The 18,334-nt window shown below is 38.1% G+C and overlaps 1 protein-coding gene across 3 annotated transcripts in view; it reads left to right on the forward strand.

Annotated features, from left to right (window-relative positions):
• The window catches only part of TENT4A (terminal nucleotidyltransferase 4A), a 59,264-nt gene extending 42,059 nt beyond the window's left edge, over nucleotides 1-17,205 (forward strand). For 2 of the 3 annotated variants that reach the window (XM_080339076.1, XM_080339077.1), the window contains one exon: nucleotides 15,625-17,205. In XM_080339076.1, coding sequence (XP_080195202.1) covers nucleotides 15,625-15,804 — 180 coding nt within the window. In that variant the 3' untranslated portion in view covers nucleotides 15,805-17,205. Of the gene's footprint in view, nucleotides 1-3,902; nucleotides 4,062-15,624 lie in introns of all 3 variants that reach the window. The other variant, XM_080339078.1, reaches the window with a different exon arrangement.
• The last annotated feature ends 1,129 nt before the right edge of the window (nucleotides 17,206-18,334 follow it).

The following is an 18,334-nucleotide window of genomic DNA, read 5'->3' on the forward strand; positions in this document are numbered from 1 at the left end:
CAGCTTTTTTTTAAAAAAAATAGTCTTGGAAATTGAAAGCTCTAAAGTGGTAGCTATTGTGAGTCATTTAAAACTTTTCAACTGACTAAATGAAACAAAGCAGAAGGCACCACTTTTTCAGGCATTTAAAATGGTGGAAAGGAAGTTTGAGTATAATTGAGTGCCTGTGAAGTTCATGGAAACTGAGCTACTGTCTTGGTCAATGAATGTACCAGTACAGTTCACCTTGTATCTTAAGCCTTGAGTTATTAATGGAATGAAAATAAGCTCTTATGGCCAGACCTAGTTACAAAGGAGCTTCTGGTGAGTAAATATTCTGTTGCTGATGAAGTCCTGGGACTTTTTATAATGGGAGATGCACTTTGCAGAAGCATGAAGGATTTTTTTTGTTCTCTTCCGATGTCAGGAAGAGAAGTTTGGCTTCTAAGATTGCTTCAGGTCTTCATCTTTCACATGGCTGCAGTGTTTTCACTGTTTTTGTCTAGACAGAAGGCCAGGGGATCCCATTTCTCAAGTAAAATTTATAGTTAGATGTCAGTTCATCAGTAACACTTGAGTTTCTAGGTCTCTTCCATACTTTGTCATCTTTCCAACATTAAGGTAAATTAGAGAGTCCTCAGTAATCAAGGCTATGAATAGTAGAAATCTTCCTTCCAGGAACTAAGTTCTTACTCATGAGTTTGAAACTAGTTTAAAGAGTGTGTTTTAAAATGGAAACTTCCCTTATCCTAAACCTGTATCTGGCAGTGTCTCTTTGTTTCCAAAAGCATCTCTTTGGGGGATATTTTCCTTGTAGGACGAGCGACTCTGGTTGGCATTCATAGTAATAGTAGTAGTCCTGAGATCAGGAACTTATCTTGGCTCTTAGTACAGTCATTGTAGCTTTATCCCTAGATTATTTCGTAAACTCAATTGAGGGATCTTACCCTTTTATTTCACATTAATCTTTTTACAATGTGACCTCTGTAGCCCATACTCTAGTAAAGGTCACAGCTTTTGTCTTCCAGATGTGGATCTCAAGTGTCAAAATGTTACCTGTATGCTTTTACTTACTCGTAGGTCTGAGCTTCCATAATGCTTCCAGTTTGCACATGACACTTGAGAATCCTGTCCAGAAGACCAAATAAGATGTAATCTCTCAGTGTAGACAGTGCTCATGGAAAATCAGTTTTGTTCACATTAAGCTCAATTTTTTTGGTTAACCTTTCAGTTTGGATAAGAACTGTAATGTTCTTCTTCACAAAAGGATTTTGATGCTGATGAGAAGTCAGCATATCAACTCCATTCAGTGAACCTGTTAACAATCCAGGATCACCTCGGAACAGAAATACAATCTACGTATATGAGACGTGTATCAGTAAATAAGAAGAACATACTTATTACAAAATTAAAGCAACATAAGCTCCCTTGTGTTGAAATTTATCTAATCTCAGTTAAACCATATGATTCCCTTTTCCATCTGCTGCTGCTTCCATACTGGAGTTAACTTCTTGTTGCACAAAACCCCTTAAAAAATTTTATAAACGGGAAGTGTCCCATCTGGATTAGGTATGTGGATCTTCAAGGGGTATGATTCTATCTAAGTGGAAGAGAAAGGGGAGATTCCTTGAGTGTCGGGCCTGAAACTATTCTTTGGTCAAGTTTATGAAGGTTGCTTTGCAGAAGATAACGCATTGATTTGGATGGACAGTAAGATCCTCTTTTCCCTCTCATCTCCCTGCTCGCGGTTACTCCTGAGCATGCTTAGAAGTTGTCTGTTTCAAACATGACTGCCATCTCTTTATTTTCCCATCTTTTTTTATAAGCTTTTTAATAATTCCATGACCAAGAGTGTCTAAAGGAACTTCAGTTTAGAAATCCAAGTTCTTGTGCCTGTACCCAACTACCACCTATTTAGTTAAGAACGTATCAGCTTCATCTTTGTAGAGACCTTACCCTGTTCCTGTGGCTAATACTGTAGGATTGGGCAAAGGAGAAAAATGGCATCTCATCTAGGCAGTCGGCTTTGTGTGTGCATACAGCTAAGCTTATTTTTTTTTATGCGTTACAGCATGTAGTCACCCATTGTGAAAATATTTATTAAATGGTAAACATCTGATCTCATAAATAAGACTTAAGTTTTTGCAGATTCATGTTACCAATCTGATCTGTCTCTAGTGAATTTATGATGCAAATATCTGAAACTGCTTCAGAAAAGCATACTGTAACTTTTACCTCTAGTTCACTTCGTAGGAGAGCAGCTCCTTTCTTTCTAGAACTTTTTTTTTAGTAAGCGCAACTTTATATGGACCAGTAAAAGAGTGATTGTTCTAACAGCTGACAGTTTTATTGAGGACTCTTTCTCCTGTGGGTATTCACTTCAGCTGGGATCCAAGTTGCGCTTTCTAGTAGTTCATTGCTCAGGCTGCTCAGTATTCATAACTGTCAGTCTCTCTTAAATGGCCTTTTCCTTTCTCCAAGAAAAGCTTTAAAATATTTTCTTGTTTCTGTTCTTGAAAATGTTTTCCTAGATAGTCTATTCTCTAACTGAAGAATTTAATTTGGAAAGCAAGGCCGTGTGAGGACAAGTATTAGTGCTGGAAGTCTATTTAAAGTTTGCTTACTTTAAGTGGAGAGTCTTTGCTTCCAGGTAATTAATCTTCAGAGAAAGAGCAGCAGAATATTTCAGTAATTACTTTAACAGTAAAGATCCCTGATGATCTGAGCTGGTAATGTCTTTTAATATGGTAACTCTGAACTACTAATTAGCCAAGCCCCGTCTCTTGCTATACTTAGCACCAGATAGATGGGAATGGAAAAAAAATCAGTGGTTTGGGATAAAGAATAGATTTTTCCATTTTTTCAAGTTTGTAACTCTTTGGAGTTAAGAGTGAGGTAAAAAGCAGCAGTAAAATGTAGGGACAGCTATTTATCTGTTGCCATTGTGTTATGACCAAAAAATAAGTTTTACAAGATCTGTGTTCAAAGTTGTTTCAAAAAGCTGTAGCTTGTTTTTTGACTTTCTCAACTTATAAAATAACCTGTTTAAGAATTGAGGAAGGCAATTGGGTGTTTTTGGATTTCAGTCACTCCTATAAACCACTGCATCTGTGCTTGCTGCCCTGCTTAGGGTCTGCTAGGTGCTGCAGGGCCTCAGTGTTTTAACATCACCAGTATGACTGCTTACGGTGCATCTGTAATTGCTGGTGGTCAGACTGGAAGGAGGAGGAATAATAATCAGTAATATCAGTTCCATTACTGTATATTTTTCTGTTTAAACGTACATCCGTCTTGCTTTCCCTGAGGAATTATCGCTCAGATTTCCAGTGGAAAGTGAGAACAGCAGAGCTCCCAGTTAGCAGTGAAGTGGGTGACTGGCAGACAGTCTCCTTGTTTCTTGGTACGTGGAGCCCTAACTTTGCTGTTTCTGGTTAGAATGGGAGAAGACTATAATAATTACAGTGAGTGACTTTGCTGTACAGATAAGTACAATCCAGAACACTGTCCAGAGGACTGATTCTGTCATGATACCTAAAATTCTAGCCCTTGTATCACTAACAGTGCTGCTGTTCTTGTTCTGCCTTTTTTTTTTTTCCTTTTTTCCCCAACCATAGTTCCCATCTTTTCATTCAAATTTGATAGAGATATAACTTTGACTTTAGATTGTGCTGTCTGGAATGATCTGCGATTTCCATAGACCTGTTGACGTTGTCTCCTTGATGCAAGTTCAATTAAACTTTTGCTAGATGTGTAAAATAAATATGGTGCTGGCTTGTATTTTATTTTTTACCACTGAAAAAAACCCATTAAATTTTAGAGTATTCACATGAGTTGATATTTGGGTGCTTTTTCACATGCATAGCCTGTATATACTGTACTTTCTGTAAAGTTGCTTTTCTTTTCCCCTTTTTCTCTGCCAAAAGGATTCTGATACACCACCTTGCACAGCTCCTAATGTTTACCAGTTCAGTCTGCAAGCACCGACTCAGCTTATGGCCAGTTTACCACCCGCATTGCCTATGCCAAGTGGTAAACCCCAATCTGCGCCTACGAGAACCTTGATAATGGCCGCCAGTAATCAGGTATGAGCCAACTAAATGGAGCGACTTCTTAACGAGACAGTGATCTAAACGAAGTGTAGATCATTTGCGCTGTGCTATCACTCTAAAAACCTCTGAAGATGGCATGGGCTAAGCTTCATGTAATCATAAAAGTACTTATCTGCCATGTCAGAAGTGTGGGGAGAAGAATGGGTGGGGAAGGGTTTAGTGTTTGAGATGCATCTCTGAATATAAGAGCCCTTCCACAACACACTGCCAAGGGAGGGTGTCAGATGTCTGACTCCTTAAGGTGTTGCTTGAGACTCCTGGTGCCTAACCACTGGGATATTTGCAGATCTTTAGGCTATTTAACTTTATGTTCTTAAAATAGAAACTTCATGTAGGTGGTGTATTTTTAAGCTAGGTTTTGAATCTGAAGAAATAGTACTGACCTGTCTAGGCTTGTTTAGTTGTCTTGGTTTTAAATTATTAGATCAGATGAATAATACATTTTAAAGATAGGGAAAATTAATTATGAGCGTGTGTACAAGAACTTTTACCAGAATATTAAATGTGTGCTTAAATGTGCTGGGAGGTGAACGTTCAGGGAAAATGTATGTTACTCAACTAGCCTGAAGTATTTTAGCTCATTTATCCATTATATACTACAAGGGGAAGAAAAATCATCAGCTTTTCTTACAGCCTCAGTGCCTCTGTGTGTACAAAAATATTACCTCAGTCTTGATCATTGAAACTGTTAATCGAAAGAGCTACCTCACATGAGCTTTAATGCAAGTTGTAGGTTGCCTATGATAAGAAAATAACGAGCTGGTTCATTTGAAACCTAGTTTTGGTCAGGTTCTTGTAGTGTTTTCCTTCTTCTCTCAGTGCTTCTATCACAATTCTTGGGAATCTAGGGCCAGGATATTTTCAACTTAATGACCTTGTCTTTTTTATTTGATTCAGCACTTCCTTGACTCCTTGGTCATCACATGGTATATCTGTTTCAGTTTCTACTTTGAGACTGCTCAAGCATTTTGCAGAATCATGGAATAGTTGAGGTTGGAAGGGGCCTCTTGAAGTCACCTCGTCCAGCCCTCCTGCCCAAAACAGGGTCAGCTACAGCAGGTTGCTCAAAGCCTTGTCCAGTTAGGGCTTTGAGTATCTCCAAGGATGGAGACTCCTCAGTTGCTCTGGGCAACTTGTTCCAGTAAAAAAAGTTTCTTCTTAAATTTCAGTTGTGTTTTCTGCTCTTCAGCTCATGCCTGTTGCTTCTTGTCCTTTTACTGGGCACCAGTGAGGAGAGCCTGGCTCCATCTTCTTTACACCCTCTCATTAGTTAGACCCATCAATAAGGTCCTTCCCAAGCACTCTCTTCTTGAGATGAAATAGTTCTAGCTCCATCATCATTTCCTTGTAAGACAAAAGTTTTAGTCCCTTACTTCATGGACCTTCACTGGACTCACTCCTCTATGTCTGTGTCTCTCTATTAATGGGGTTCACAGGCCTGGGCCCAGTGCTCCATGTGTGGCCTCACCAGTGCTGAGTAAAGGGGAAATGATCACCTCCCTTGATGTACTAGAGCAGGGGTGTCAAACTTATTTTCACTGGGGACCACATCAGTGTCATGGTTGCCTTCAAAAGGGACGAATGTAGTTTTAGGAGTGTATAAATATAGGAGTAGTTACCCCTGTACTAGAGATACTCTCCCTAACGTAGCCCAGTATGCTGTTTGCCTTCCTTGATGCAAGAGCATGTTGCTGGCTCATGTTCAACTTGTCTTCTGGGCACTCCTGGTCATTTTATGCCAAGCTGCCTTCCAGAGTGCCCAGTGCATAGTGGTAGATGGGTTTATTCCTTCCCAAGGGCAGAGTTTAGCGTTTAACTTTTTCAAACTTCATGAGATTCCTGTCAAGCCATTTGCCCAACCTGATGAGGTCCCTCGTTATGACAGCACAACCATCTTATCATCAGCCACTCCTTCCAATTTAGTATCATCTGCAGCCATGCTGAGGGTCACTGTCTTCCATCATCCAGGTCGTTAACAAAGATGTTAACTAGTGTTGGCCCTAGTATCAGCTCTTGGGATATACTGCTAGTTGCTGACCTCCAGCTGGACTTTGGACTGCTTATCAAAATACTTTGAGCCTGGCATGTAAGGGGAATACTTTTCAGCCTGTGAGTTTGACTTACATGTCTAGAGATGGTAACTGCCACTTACTACAGAATTAAAAAAAAATTGTGCTTTAAATGTTGAAACTTTTGGATGAATAATAAAATTTCATCTGGACAGCATTTTTGGTGTTCAGTAGTATCAGTACTGAGTTAGAGGGTGTTTATAGCTTGATGCCCAAATTCTTCATCTTTACTACACGAGTGCTCATTTTAGGCACTTCACTGAAATGTTTCTCACCCTCTTTTTTGTTTAGACCAGGCTACTTTCTTTTTGCATACTGCAGGTGTTCCAATAGTTCTTCACAGGTGGGTTAAGATAGAAGGAGCACCATCTTTTAAAGTTGTTATTATATGCTCCTCCCAGCTACCTCTGCAATCCTCAGTCCTCTACCAAGCCCCACTTGCATCTCAGGGGATGACTTGTTTAAATCTTCTAAGTGATTACACAGATTCCTCCCTGCCTTTTTCCCTTCTACCTGTACTCCTCTACTGCTGAATCTTGCCTAGGCAAAACCAGCTTATCAGCACAGGAAATGTTTTTTGTTAGTGAGAAGGTAATAGAATATCATATAGCTATTGTAGTGTTTGCAGTTGAGTATTCACATGTCAATGTATGGTCTGAAACCTTTGAAGTTTGTTCAAAATAAAACTGGAGAAGTATTTTAAGTTAAAACTTCAGTGAAAGTACAAACTTAGTCTAGTTTATTATTTCACTTAATAACTCTGCTTTTCTGAAGATGTACCCTGAAGCTTAACTTAATCAGAATGACAAAAAAAAACAGTTTTGAGGCATGCATTTTTTGGTACATAAAAAACAAGTTGGCATCCAGAGTTTTTGCCTCAGTTGTGAAGAGGCAGTGTGTTGCATGAATTTTGGATCCTTGTTGGAATTTTGAATCTTGGAAAACAACTGCTTTGTAGCACTTTTTCTGGCTTTGTTACTTGGCTGTCCTTTCCAATCCTTGTTAAGTGTTCTTTTAGTAGTTTGTGCAATACTTATATGTGTAAAATTGAGAATTCTTCTGTGGCTTTTGCTTTACAAAGATGGGCCATTGAGATTCACGTTAAATCAGAGGAATTTCTTGCTACCTGCAGTTCAGAAATAGGATTTTCTCTGTTGAATTTACCAAAAGCTTATGTATTGTGAAGTAGAAATGTTCTTTATGGATAAGGATTATGACCAAGTCAGAAGTGGGAAATGAAATAATTCTACCCAGAATACTGTAAATGCCTCCTTTTCATTTCCAGCTTTCTGGAGTGTGACTGAGCTAGATTAGGTTGAAGGTTTTCTTTTTGCAGTTGATGTAACTTAAGACTGTGCCAGTTTCTATTTTTTAATGACACATTTTGCTAGCTCAGAGGGCTCCTATTCTGATAGACCTGAACATTTGCAAGCCTTTTACTTAGCAGCAAGAGTTTTTCATATTCAAAGTGTCTTTGATTTGTCTGCAGGGTGTCTTCAGCCTTTTCCCTGGCAACTTTCTCTGCCTCAGTTTGGCTTGGAAGCTGTACCTGGGTGTCCAGCACTACCCTCAAAAGCAGGAGGTGCCAGTGTCAAGAGCACTTAACTGTATTTTGAACAACTTGAAGCCTTCTAGGCAAATTTTTTGCCATTAGAGCTTCCTAATGCTTTCTTTCTTTGAAATAGCTTTGGTTTGATTACGGATTCTATTTACATACTGCATAAATAATTGGAGAATTTCCAGATAGTTCAGGGTCTAATTAAGCTCCTGATACAGGTCTGCGTGCTTTTCAGAATCATCATCACGTTTCCAAGGTAATCATTCTTCTACTTTGCTGACAGGCAGCTTGAAATTTCACTTGGGAGAGCAGAACAGTTTATAAAGCAGTGTTGCCTACTGGAATAAGCAGCAAAACAGATACCGGCATGTATGCCCAGATGAATGGAACAGGCAGAAATTGCCTGGTGACTTCCCATGGAGAAAAGACGGCTGCTTTCCATGTTGTTATTTTGGGATGAAATAAGTTCAGGTTGTTCTTGGATTGATGATCACTTAGTCACCACTGAAGACAGAAGAAAATTCATGTTGCTTAGGTCAGAAGAATCCTTTTATTTTTTAAGTTGTGGTTTTTTTTCCCAAAAGAGTGGTCTTTTGATTCAAAAGTATCTAAAGCCAGTAAGCACCAGTCCATCTGCCATGCTGTCTTCCAGTGTGTCTAAGAAAACCTCTTTAGATGAGTGGTATCTGATAGTGAATACGTTCATTGAAAATGTCATAGCAGCGTTCACTGGCTCAGTTGTGAAACACAGGGAACAAATAGGAAATGAAACCTTAATGCCAGTGCAGAAACACCACAGTAGAAATAACTCTTAGAAGAACTTGTTCAAGTAGTTTGGTTTTCAGATTCTTTTGTGTTCGGCTATACAAGACCATACACTTAAACTTTATAAACTGCTTGTTTATATTGCTTTACAGGCACTTCAATGGCTAAAATACTTTTCTTCAGAATTTGCAATAGCTGATGGTATTGCTTTGTCTCACTAGTATTGCTGGTATCTCTGGAATGATTCCTAAAAAGTTAGCAACATCGAAAACAAAACCAATGTTGCTCAGGTGCTTGAGTGAAAAATGTACAGGGTGTTTCAAAAAGATGGACTAAATTTCAAAGCATTTGTGGGGACACCATCCTGCAAGTGACTGAGGCCAGGGCTGTTTGTGTGAGGCATCTGGCTGTGATCGTTTGCAGCTCTGTGCCCCCTCCTTTCATGTGGTAAGAGTTTCATTCATGAGCAGTTTGTGGTTGGGGAGATGTAGTGATTTCAAATTGGATTGATGGTTTTGAAACACCCCGTGTTTCTTTTACATGAGTGCAAGCAGTTAAGTGTTGTTCACTTTGATGAAAGATATATATTTGTAAATATATATGGTCATTCATGTCAAGGCTGAACTCTAGTCCACTTTACCAAGTATTTCTGAAGAATGCAGGTGTCATCAGCTGGTCAGATGTACAGATATGCTAAATTCCTTTAGTTTAGTGTGGTGCTTCAAGATTTTTAGTATCCTAACTACAATTTGGAAGTGGACTGAGTTTCTTCAATCGCGTTATTAAGCTGTTTAGGTACTGAAGATTTCTTCAGTCAACCAAATGTCATTTATGTTTTATTTAGAGCTCTCTCATTTAGCGTGGAATATTTGTTCAATGTTTATGTATTTTTCTTAGGTAAAGGAAGGAGAATGCAACTGGAAGCAGTTTTGATTCTAAATGTCAGACTCCTATCTTCTGTGTGTGACAGAACATTGGGGTTTTATTTTTATTTAAAACATGCAAAATTAGGAAAAGAGGATGATGTTATATTGCCTTTCCTAAAGAATGGAGAGAAGGAAAAACTGCAGCTGAGTTTCAGAGGCTTTTCAGCTGAAAACAGTACTCAAGATGTTTTTCATCTTAGACTGTCCTATACTTATATGGACAGTCCTTATGTGGTGATATCCCTTTATGTAGGGAAACTGACTGTTTGACTAGACCTGGATAACCTAACCTGACTGTTTACAACAGAAGGCTGGATTAAATGCTATCTAGAGGCCTCCATATAAACATCCAGCCTCCATGTAGACATCCAGGTCTCTGTATAAACATGCAGCACAGGTGTTCATATGAGTCTATGAAAGTCTCTGGCCACCTTGGTGGTTGCTTCCTGAGTACTTTTTGAGTTGCAGGAGAGACACAAAGTCTAAATAGTATTTTCTAGGAACATAACTAAACCCACCATAAATAAAATATAGACTTATGGAAATGTAGAGGTAATACCTGATATTTGTTTGCGTAGTACACCTTTATCTTCCGATGCCACTGTAATCAGATTGTTGCTCCCAAACTGAGATTGATTTGACTACTCACATATCCATTTCCTCTACTGACTTTTTCACATGTACTATATTGCTATCAGCTCATCATTTGGAAAGTATTTTGGGTCTGCTCACTGTAATAATACCTTTTGTTCCAAATAAAAAGGTGATAAATCTCATTGATGTAAGATTTCTCTTTAAGGTGTATAATTGTCAGCTTTATACCAGAAAAGCATTCTCCTTAATGACAAGTATGCAGATAACGCTTCATGGCCCGTGTCACAACAGTAGCAAAGTTGCAGTGTGAGTTCTGTCTTCTGGCAGTGTTTTTTTGACTCTCATTTTTGAAACTTGACTGGTGACAAGATCAAAAAGGGTATTTATTTCATGTGTCAGATTCTATTTTCAAAATATGTTCAGCTTATGACAGTTGTCTGTACTGTCAGTCACTCATTCTGGAGACTAGGCCTCTGATCTCTCAAATACCAATTTCTTGGAACTGATCATACTAATAGTTGCTAGAGGTGAAGAGAACCAAACGCTTCCCTTTGTTAAAGGCTACTGGCAAAGCTACTACACAAAGTAAGATGAGATATGAAGGACCAGTATAACCTGCTCCCTTGTGGCTTTGAGTCTTTCAGTTCTCTAGTGTTAGAAGATAAGAAACCTCTAAAAAAACTTTCTTGCTTTTGAGCCCTTTCTGGTATCTGTGTTGATTTTTTTTCTTTGCTAATCTTGCAGCTGGTTGCATGAATGCTGTTCTTTCCTCTTAATGGGAGCAGAAGAAGATTTTAGCTCATTTTATAAAATCTCTTTAGGGCTCAAGATCTTCTTGTAGCTGAAAGTAACCAGTAGCTCCAAACAAGAGGCCCAAAATGAGGGGAAGTGTCTTTGATATTTGCAGTGCTGTGGGCCTTTTTTTCTTTGGATGGCCAGCTCTAAACAACTTGAGTAGGAACTCATTTTGGTTTTGCTGTGCTTCAGCTTAGAAATCTAAACCACTTACAAATCTTACCAGGCTAAGAGTGTGCCCAGGTAACTTGTGCAAATATCTTATAGAATCCTATTAGCTAATTTAAAGTAATGAGGCTAGCCTGAACCATTGCCTAATACTTGGTTTATTGTTTGTGCAATAATGGCTAAAATGTCGGTTAGGTCATTGCCCATTGTTTCTCTGCAAAACAGTGAATTTTTTTCGTAAAGAACTAGAAGTTAAATTTCACTTACATGCTAAATGCATTTTTAAGTGTATTTCCAGATGTCCCTATGCTCAGAAAGTGGGAAAGTGAACCTAAAATCTTTAGAAACCAGTTCTTTATGGGTTGGCTTTTTTTGCTACAAGCCAAAAATAGAGAATTTGGAAATAAGGTGAGGAATTGAAAACAATTTTATGAAATATTTTGAGGATGTATATTAAATTAAAGGAATACTTAAAATGTTAATTTTCTTCTGAATATTATTCTGTAATAATTCATGTGGAATATTTTGAAGTGTATGAGTTTGATAACAATTCTGATCAACTTCATACTAGATTCAGTCATGGCCATGAATCCTGTATAGTCTTAACAACAAAATAGTAAATATGTGTTCTTTCTAAACCGCCTTTTCTAAACTTTTTCTTTAGCTGGTTCTTACCAAATATTTTTGAGTTTTGTTTGTATAATCTCTTCAAAGCTCAGAGTACTGATACTTAATTTTCATCACTAACACTTCTGCTTTTTTCTCCTTACTTACAGATGCTAGCAGGCAAAAAGCAAGCAAACACTAAAACAATTCAGACACGTTGTTTACATTTAGATTTCTGCTCTGTTATGTTACTTATGTTGCTTCAAAGTGTGGGTGATTTATTTTTGGCAATAAATTTTCTTTTTGAATAATGACAGTTTTTGAATACCAGCAGTTTTGTATAGTACATTTGCTTGTATTTAAGAATAAAAGTTTGGTTTCCGTAGCAAATAATTACTTGGTATTTCAGTTTCTACCAGATTTATATAGTTTGGGGTAAAGGCCAGGAACATCCTTTTCTTAAATTTCTGCTAAAACATCTGGCAGCTTTTTAAACCTTCTATGTGATACAGAATTCTCCCCCTTCCCTCATGCCCGGACTTGTCTTAAATGCAGTTTTAGTTTTCTCTCCAGATCTAGTGGCTTTATTTGCAGAGGATCAAATTCGACAGACTTGCCAAAAACAAACCAACAAAAACAAACAAGAAAACAAACCAAAACAAAACCCAAGACAAACAATCCACAAAACCAGTTCCATCAATCAGTTGTTGAATCAATAACTTCGTGGTGGGAGAGGAGATTCTACTATCAAGAGAAATAGATCTAAAGAAGGTCAAAATATCTAAACCACAAGTTTTATTTTATTACAGATGAAGGGCTTTCTTTTCTGATTATCTGATCTCTATCTAGTCATCATCTGCTTACAAACATGCCATTTCTCAGTGATTATGGGAGTCCTGAACATGCAAATATCCAGAAGTGTGTGGACAAGAGAAAGCTGCTCGATAACCTCTTGTGGTTTCCAAAAGATGTGATTTTACCAAAGATCTGAAAGAAACTAAGTGAAAGATGTGTGTCCTCTGTTAAATGATTAACTAGTTAGATGATGAGAAAAAAAAACCCTCAATTTTTGTAGTAAATGGAATTTACCAGGAAAACTCTGCAGGAGTTTGTGCTCGGCCTCAAGCTGCCTCACATCTGAAAGACAATGGATGAAGTGTGGCAAGGCAAGCGGGAGAGAAAGTAGTTTAAACTTTGTGGAGAGTGGTAGGTCCTAGGCTGACGAGTTCTTGCAAACATGAGATCTTCGTGTTTTTGCAGAAAACTACTTTGATAATGCTTTCTTGATTTCCTACAGAGAACCGAATGTCAAACCGGATTTCAGGTGTTATTAGGAATAAAGAGCAGAAATGAAATTATGTAAAAATTAATGTATGCCCCACATCATGAACAGGATGTACAAGTTTACCTCCTATATGGGAAGAAAGTTATAATGCAAGTGGAAGAAGAATAGGGAAGGATGGTAAGAGTGGTCAGGCAGGTGGAATTGCTTCTGTGTGAATAATGAATGGTTCTTTAACCTGGAAAAGAAAATAAAGTAGTATGTGATCTAGGTCTGTGTAATCATTGGAAAATTATATGGAAAAGGGAGCAGAATGAAAAGGAATTACTCCACAAACTGAAAAATCATCAAATAATAGGTTCAAGTTAAACATGATGCTCATTTAAGCTGTGAAATGCCATAACACAGCATGCAGGATGCTAAAAGCTTGTGGTTTCAAAAGTCTTAACAGACTAGTGAACAATATCTTGTTGAGAACTAGTAAATATAAAGGCATCATCTCTGACTTAAGAGGTGCCTGGGTCAGCTTGTGTAAGCACCTGCTCTCAGCTAATGAGTCATAAGGCAGATGGATTCAGATTCTGCTCTGATAGTTTGACAATCTTTACCTTGATAGCCTAAAGAATAATGCAAAATGCTTCATGACAAGCTAGAGATCACTTTCTGGCTAGCTTATTGATAATTCTTTGGAAATTTAATTACCTTTTGAACAGATCAGGGATATGATGACTTTTAGGATACAGGTAGACAGGCTTAATTGTCGTGCTTGTCTGACCTTGTGGTTACCTGCCTTCCTGCCCTCAGTAATTTTTTTTCTACATCCTCCAGTTGAGGATGAAGTTGCCAGATTTTTCACATTTCCAGCTGAAAAGGATAGGCTTGCTGAATCTTTGTATGCTCCTTGGCCAGAGTTTTGTTCCAGTTGTACAGTAGGAAAACTGAAGTTTTTGATTGTGGTTTTTTTTCAGCATGTAGTTGAGGGTAACTGTAATGACTGGCTGGTTTTAGTATTTTGACTGTTGGAGGATCATTTTCAGTATTTTGACTTAATGTAGATGCTTAATTGTCCGCTTATTTAATTGAGAGCTAGATGTACACTTACTGAACTAGAAAGCTTTGCTGCACAAGAATGTGACAAGATGGTCAAGATGTTTACTTGAAGAACCACTTGCCAAGAATATAAAACATACTCTGGTTTGTTTGTTTGTTTGTTTGTTTTTTCAGTTTCATGTTGACTTTCATAAATAGCTTCTGGTAGATGTTTTGCAACATACGTCAATAAATAAGATTTGAGCAGTTGTGTCTCTTAAAGAATGAGGGATTCTCAGCTTTCCTTTTTATGTTTCATCCTTGAATATTTTACCATTGTTAGTCTGAGGACAGCACTTGGCATGTCTGTCTTGGAAGTCCAGAAGCTGCATGTTGAAGGTTGATTAGATTGCTGTAGGACACACTTTACAAATTAAAAAAGAGTTTAAGGATTTTTGTATCACCCTGCAGCTAACTTTAATTATTCCTCAATACTAGTCTTCACCGATTTGTTTTTGTGTATGCTCAGTGTCTCTTCTAATTAATTTGACAGTGGAATGTTGCTTATGGAGTTATGTCTTCAATAACCTGGTTTTGTGCACACAATTGTAATTATGGTGTTCTCATATTTCTGATATTTCTTTCTACTCCAAGCCTGTTTGGAAATACAGGTTACTAAAGCAGCTGCAGATATTCTATATTCTAAGCAGCTAGCTCAAATGTTAGCTTTGTGGTGTTCCTGTGTGAGCACTTAGGACAGACAAAATGATTTAGTAGCTTTTGTTAGAGGCAGTCAGTGTTCAGTCTTAAAGATATTGCTGTTAGACATCAAAAAAGTTTGTATGCATTGAAGTTATCAGTATTTGGGAAGTGTGTTTCAATTTCATCTTTGAAACTCTTGTACCTATTTTAAGTACACACACATTAAACCAACATACTATATGCTGTGAAGTGATAGGAATGCCTGTAGTACCTTATGGTGTGGCACATTTACTCAAGCTGCCACTAAACATTTTTGGCAGTTTCCAAGTTAAGACATTCTTCCAAATAAAGTGTCATGCTGTGTTCATAGAATCATAGAATACCACATTGGAAGGGACCACAAGGATCATCTGGTCCAACCTTTCTTGGCAAAAGCATGGTCAGTTCCTGATGGCTTAATTGTTTTGCCTTGGTCTGGATGTGAGTTACAGTCTTAAGAGCTGTCCAGCCCCCTGATCAGACCAATAGGATTTACAAGCTCCATACAAGCCGTAGCTAGTTTACCTGTAGGTGAGTGAGATTATGGGCAGAGCAGACTTGTGCTATGTATTTATCAGCTCATATGAACACACTCTTATATCAGTCCATGATGTTTCTGAAAGTCTTATTGAGTATCTCACTTGGTCACGCTCTTGCTAAGACCCTCTAAAATAGACACGACTGTCACAATTAGTATTTAATGTGGAAGGTCTCTGTTTTTAATAAGGGTGATGCATAGTGAGTATAATTCGTGGAGGTCCAAGGGTTTTAAGGAGGCTTTGAAATCGACACCATTTTGTTTGCAGGACAATCAAAGAACACTCTTTAAACTGTTAGTGCCATCGGTCTTATGCAGCTACAGTTAGACAAGCATGAAAAGACGAGTTGCTTCAAGCCATGTTCTGTGGGAATGACTTGTACGTTAAGGAAATACCACGGGTAACATGTGCTTTGTTTCAGCTGTTTATGTGCCTAATCTGAGTGCTTATCTTGTGTTTTCTAGCAGCACAGTGGAATGAAGTTCTCCATGAAAGGAACTCATAACCAAGGCAACGGCTACAGCCCTGTCAGCAGTGGAGGCATGAGGCAACCGGTTGGTAACCGAGGACACCACCAGTACAATCGGAATATATGGAGAAGAAAAAAACACAGAGACAGTTTGCCTATTAGTCTGAGCAGATAATGGCGGATGCCAAAATGACCTTCCCTGTTCAGACAAACTGAGCGAGTGCCACTCGACTTGAGGGATGGAGACCAGCGTCCAGCACATCGTTTTATTGGTGTTGCCAAATATCTGCAGCTGACTTCTTTGCATGTTTTTTGTGTGGTGGTTCAGTCCATCTTCAAGAAGTAGTTGTGCTTATCTGTGAAGCCTTATTAAAACGTGGAAGTTTGTTTTCTGCCTTCCCACAATGGTTCATACAGTGCCGAAGCAGCTCTGGCAATGGAACTGTGAGGACATTCTAAAAATGCTGTGGCTTTTTTGCTGTGGCTGCATCTGTTCCTTTGTGGGTTCTGTTTTCTTTTGTTTTAGAAGTGAAGGAAACTTCAGCCCCTTGGAATTTTTTTCTTTGCAGCAAATTAAGTTGGGAATTCATAAAAGTAAATTTGCTACTCTCCTGTTTTTGTTTCAAAGTTCAGAATTTTTTGCTCTGTAAATATTGGGAGTATAATTTGTGCAATAACTCAGAATTTTTAATTTAACTTCATATTGTCACATAAGTTATATTTAATGGGAAGAGGTTTTTTAATTTACAGATCCTTTCCCAGGTTGCATTATCTAAGTTGGGTTCATAGTTTTGGCAGGTTGTCTGAGCAGTGTTACAAACATGACATTTGGTAATATTTGAGGCTTCTTGATTCACAATGAAAGTGTGATTTGGCTTATGGTTTTAAGAAGGTATTAAGCTCCAAAGCATTTTGACCCTGTGTTTTTTAGCTCATTGTCTGGCCTCTATCAGTTATCTTGCTCTGACCAATGAGTTTGAATTTTATTCCTTTGACTAGACAACAAATCCAGAATTTGTAGTACCGGAAGTAAAACTTTTGAAAGGAGGGGGGAAAATGGTGTTTCAAGTCCTGATGTGAAATTAAAAAGCTGTGAGCTACATGCTTTGATGCATTTTAGTAATGTAACCTGTTAATGTTTGGATTCAAACAACATTATTAAATAGAGGTACCCGGCTTAAGGAATGTGGAGAAAGGAAATATGTTGATTCCATTAAGGAATCTGTATAGCAGTATGCATTAGTTCTGTTAAGAGCAAATATATAAAAAGTACTTCAGCTGCTCTGAGCATTACGAGAAGTATCTTTTGATGTATTGCAGGAGAGCACAGCCCAGTGTTGTACACAGTATGAGTGGCTGGCACTTAATTTACAGATGCATACAGGTATACTATGCAAGTGTGTATTGCCATGACAAACACTGTCTTTAACTTTTTGAAAAATGTACATCCTGCCTAACCCTGAGTTTTTAAAGCACCACAGTTGTCCTGGGAGTAGGTCACATCTCACGCCCTCTGACTGCCCGTTTATTTTTAATGAGAGTTCTTAAGCTATACAGAAAACTACAGATCAGTCATGCTAACCCACTAGCAGAGAAGGTTGAAGAATCCTGTTAACAGGACGTCTATACTGTGTACAGATATAGAAGGTTTTAAAACTGATACCTGAATATTAAAATGAGGTGTCGAGCATGAAGCTTTTTAATATGCTGTATGCATTTGAAGCAGAAGTAGTTCATGTTATTACCGAATCTGTCAAACACAAACAGGTCCTTGAGGGGAGAGAGGGCAACATTCCAAAGTAGAGTAGCGCATATCTGTTTGCAAAAAGTTTGTCTTAATGCTCCAGACTCATCACAATTAAAAAAAAGTTTTAAAAATTGTGAGCTGATTCATAAATAATATCTAAGGGCTGTTACATGAGCCTGTACTGCTTAGTCTTCACACACTAGCAATATTGAGCATAACTACATTAAAGAGCCTTCAAAGGCTTTAGTTGGTGTCTTATACTAGAGTCCATTTTAAAGCAAAACTCATTCGAAAAGTGGTATCATGTAACACTTCAGTCATGGTGAACCAAATAAATTGGCCTGGCTATCACTGTGGTTATGTGCTACAGGTTTAAAAAAATCATGTTTAAATTTTTTGTGTGGACAACTATGTGGAAGCTAAAATTGACATATTTTTATGTAAAGTTTTCTATTCTTTGATTTTTAATAAACTTTGGAGACCAGTCACTCTTCTGTATCTTTTAATGGGAGACTTAATATGTGAAATAGTACTTGACCTTATCCCGTTGTTTGACGTACGCTTTGGGATCTGCTTTAAACTGTTGATGCCACATGCCTTCAGAACGAGCTTGGAAGGTGGGTGGACGCCCTCTGCAAACATTTGTGGTGTGTTTATAAAGGGAGTAATGAACACTGCAGTTGGTGTCATAATTGTGGGTTTGATCTCTTGATAATATGGGAGAACGGAGGAGTTAGAGGTAGTTCCCAACAATATTCTTAAAAGAGGAGATTGGTTTTAGCTGATCCCTGGGGATAACTTAACTTTCCATGTAATATTTTAGTCCCTCCCTGTAGTTTCTAACTTCCTCTCAAAATCTTTGTCCAGTTTTAAGCCTCCTCAAAGCCTGGACTTACCCTGTCTGTCTTTGTTGATTTCCATTAACCCTCTGAGAGGACTCTGTCATGTCTCTAATTTA

The sequence above is a fragment of the Nesoenas mayeri genome (genome assembly GCF_963082525.1).
Source record: "Nesoenas mayeri genome assembly, chromosome: 2".
Lineage (NCBI taxonomy): Eukaryota > Metazoa > Chordata > Aves > Columbiformes > Columbidae > Nesoenas > Nesoenas mayeri.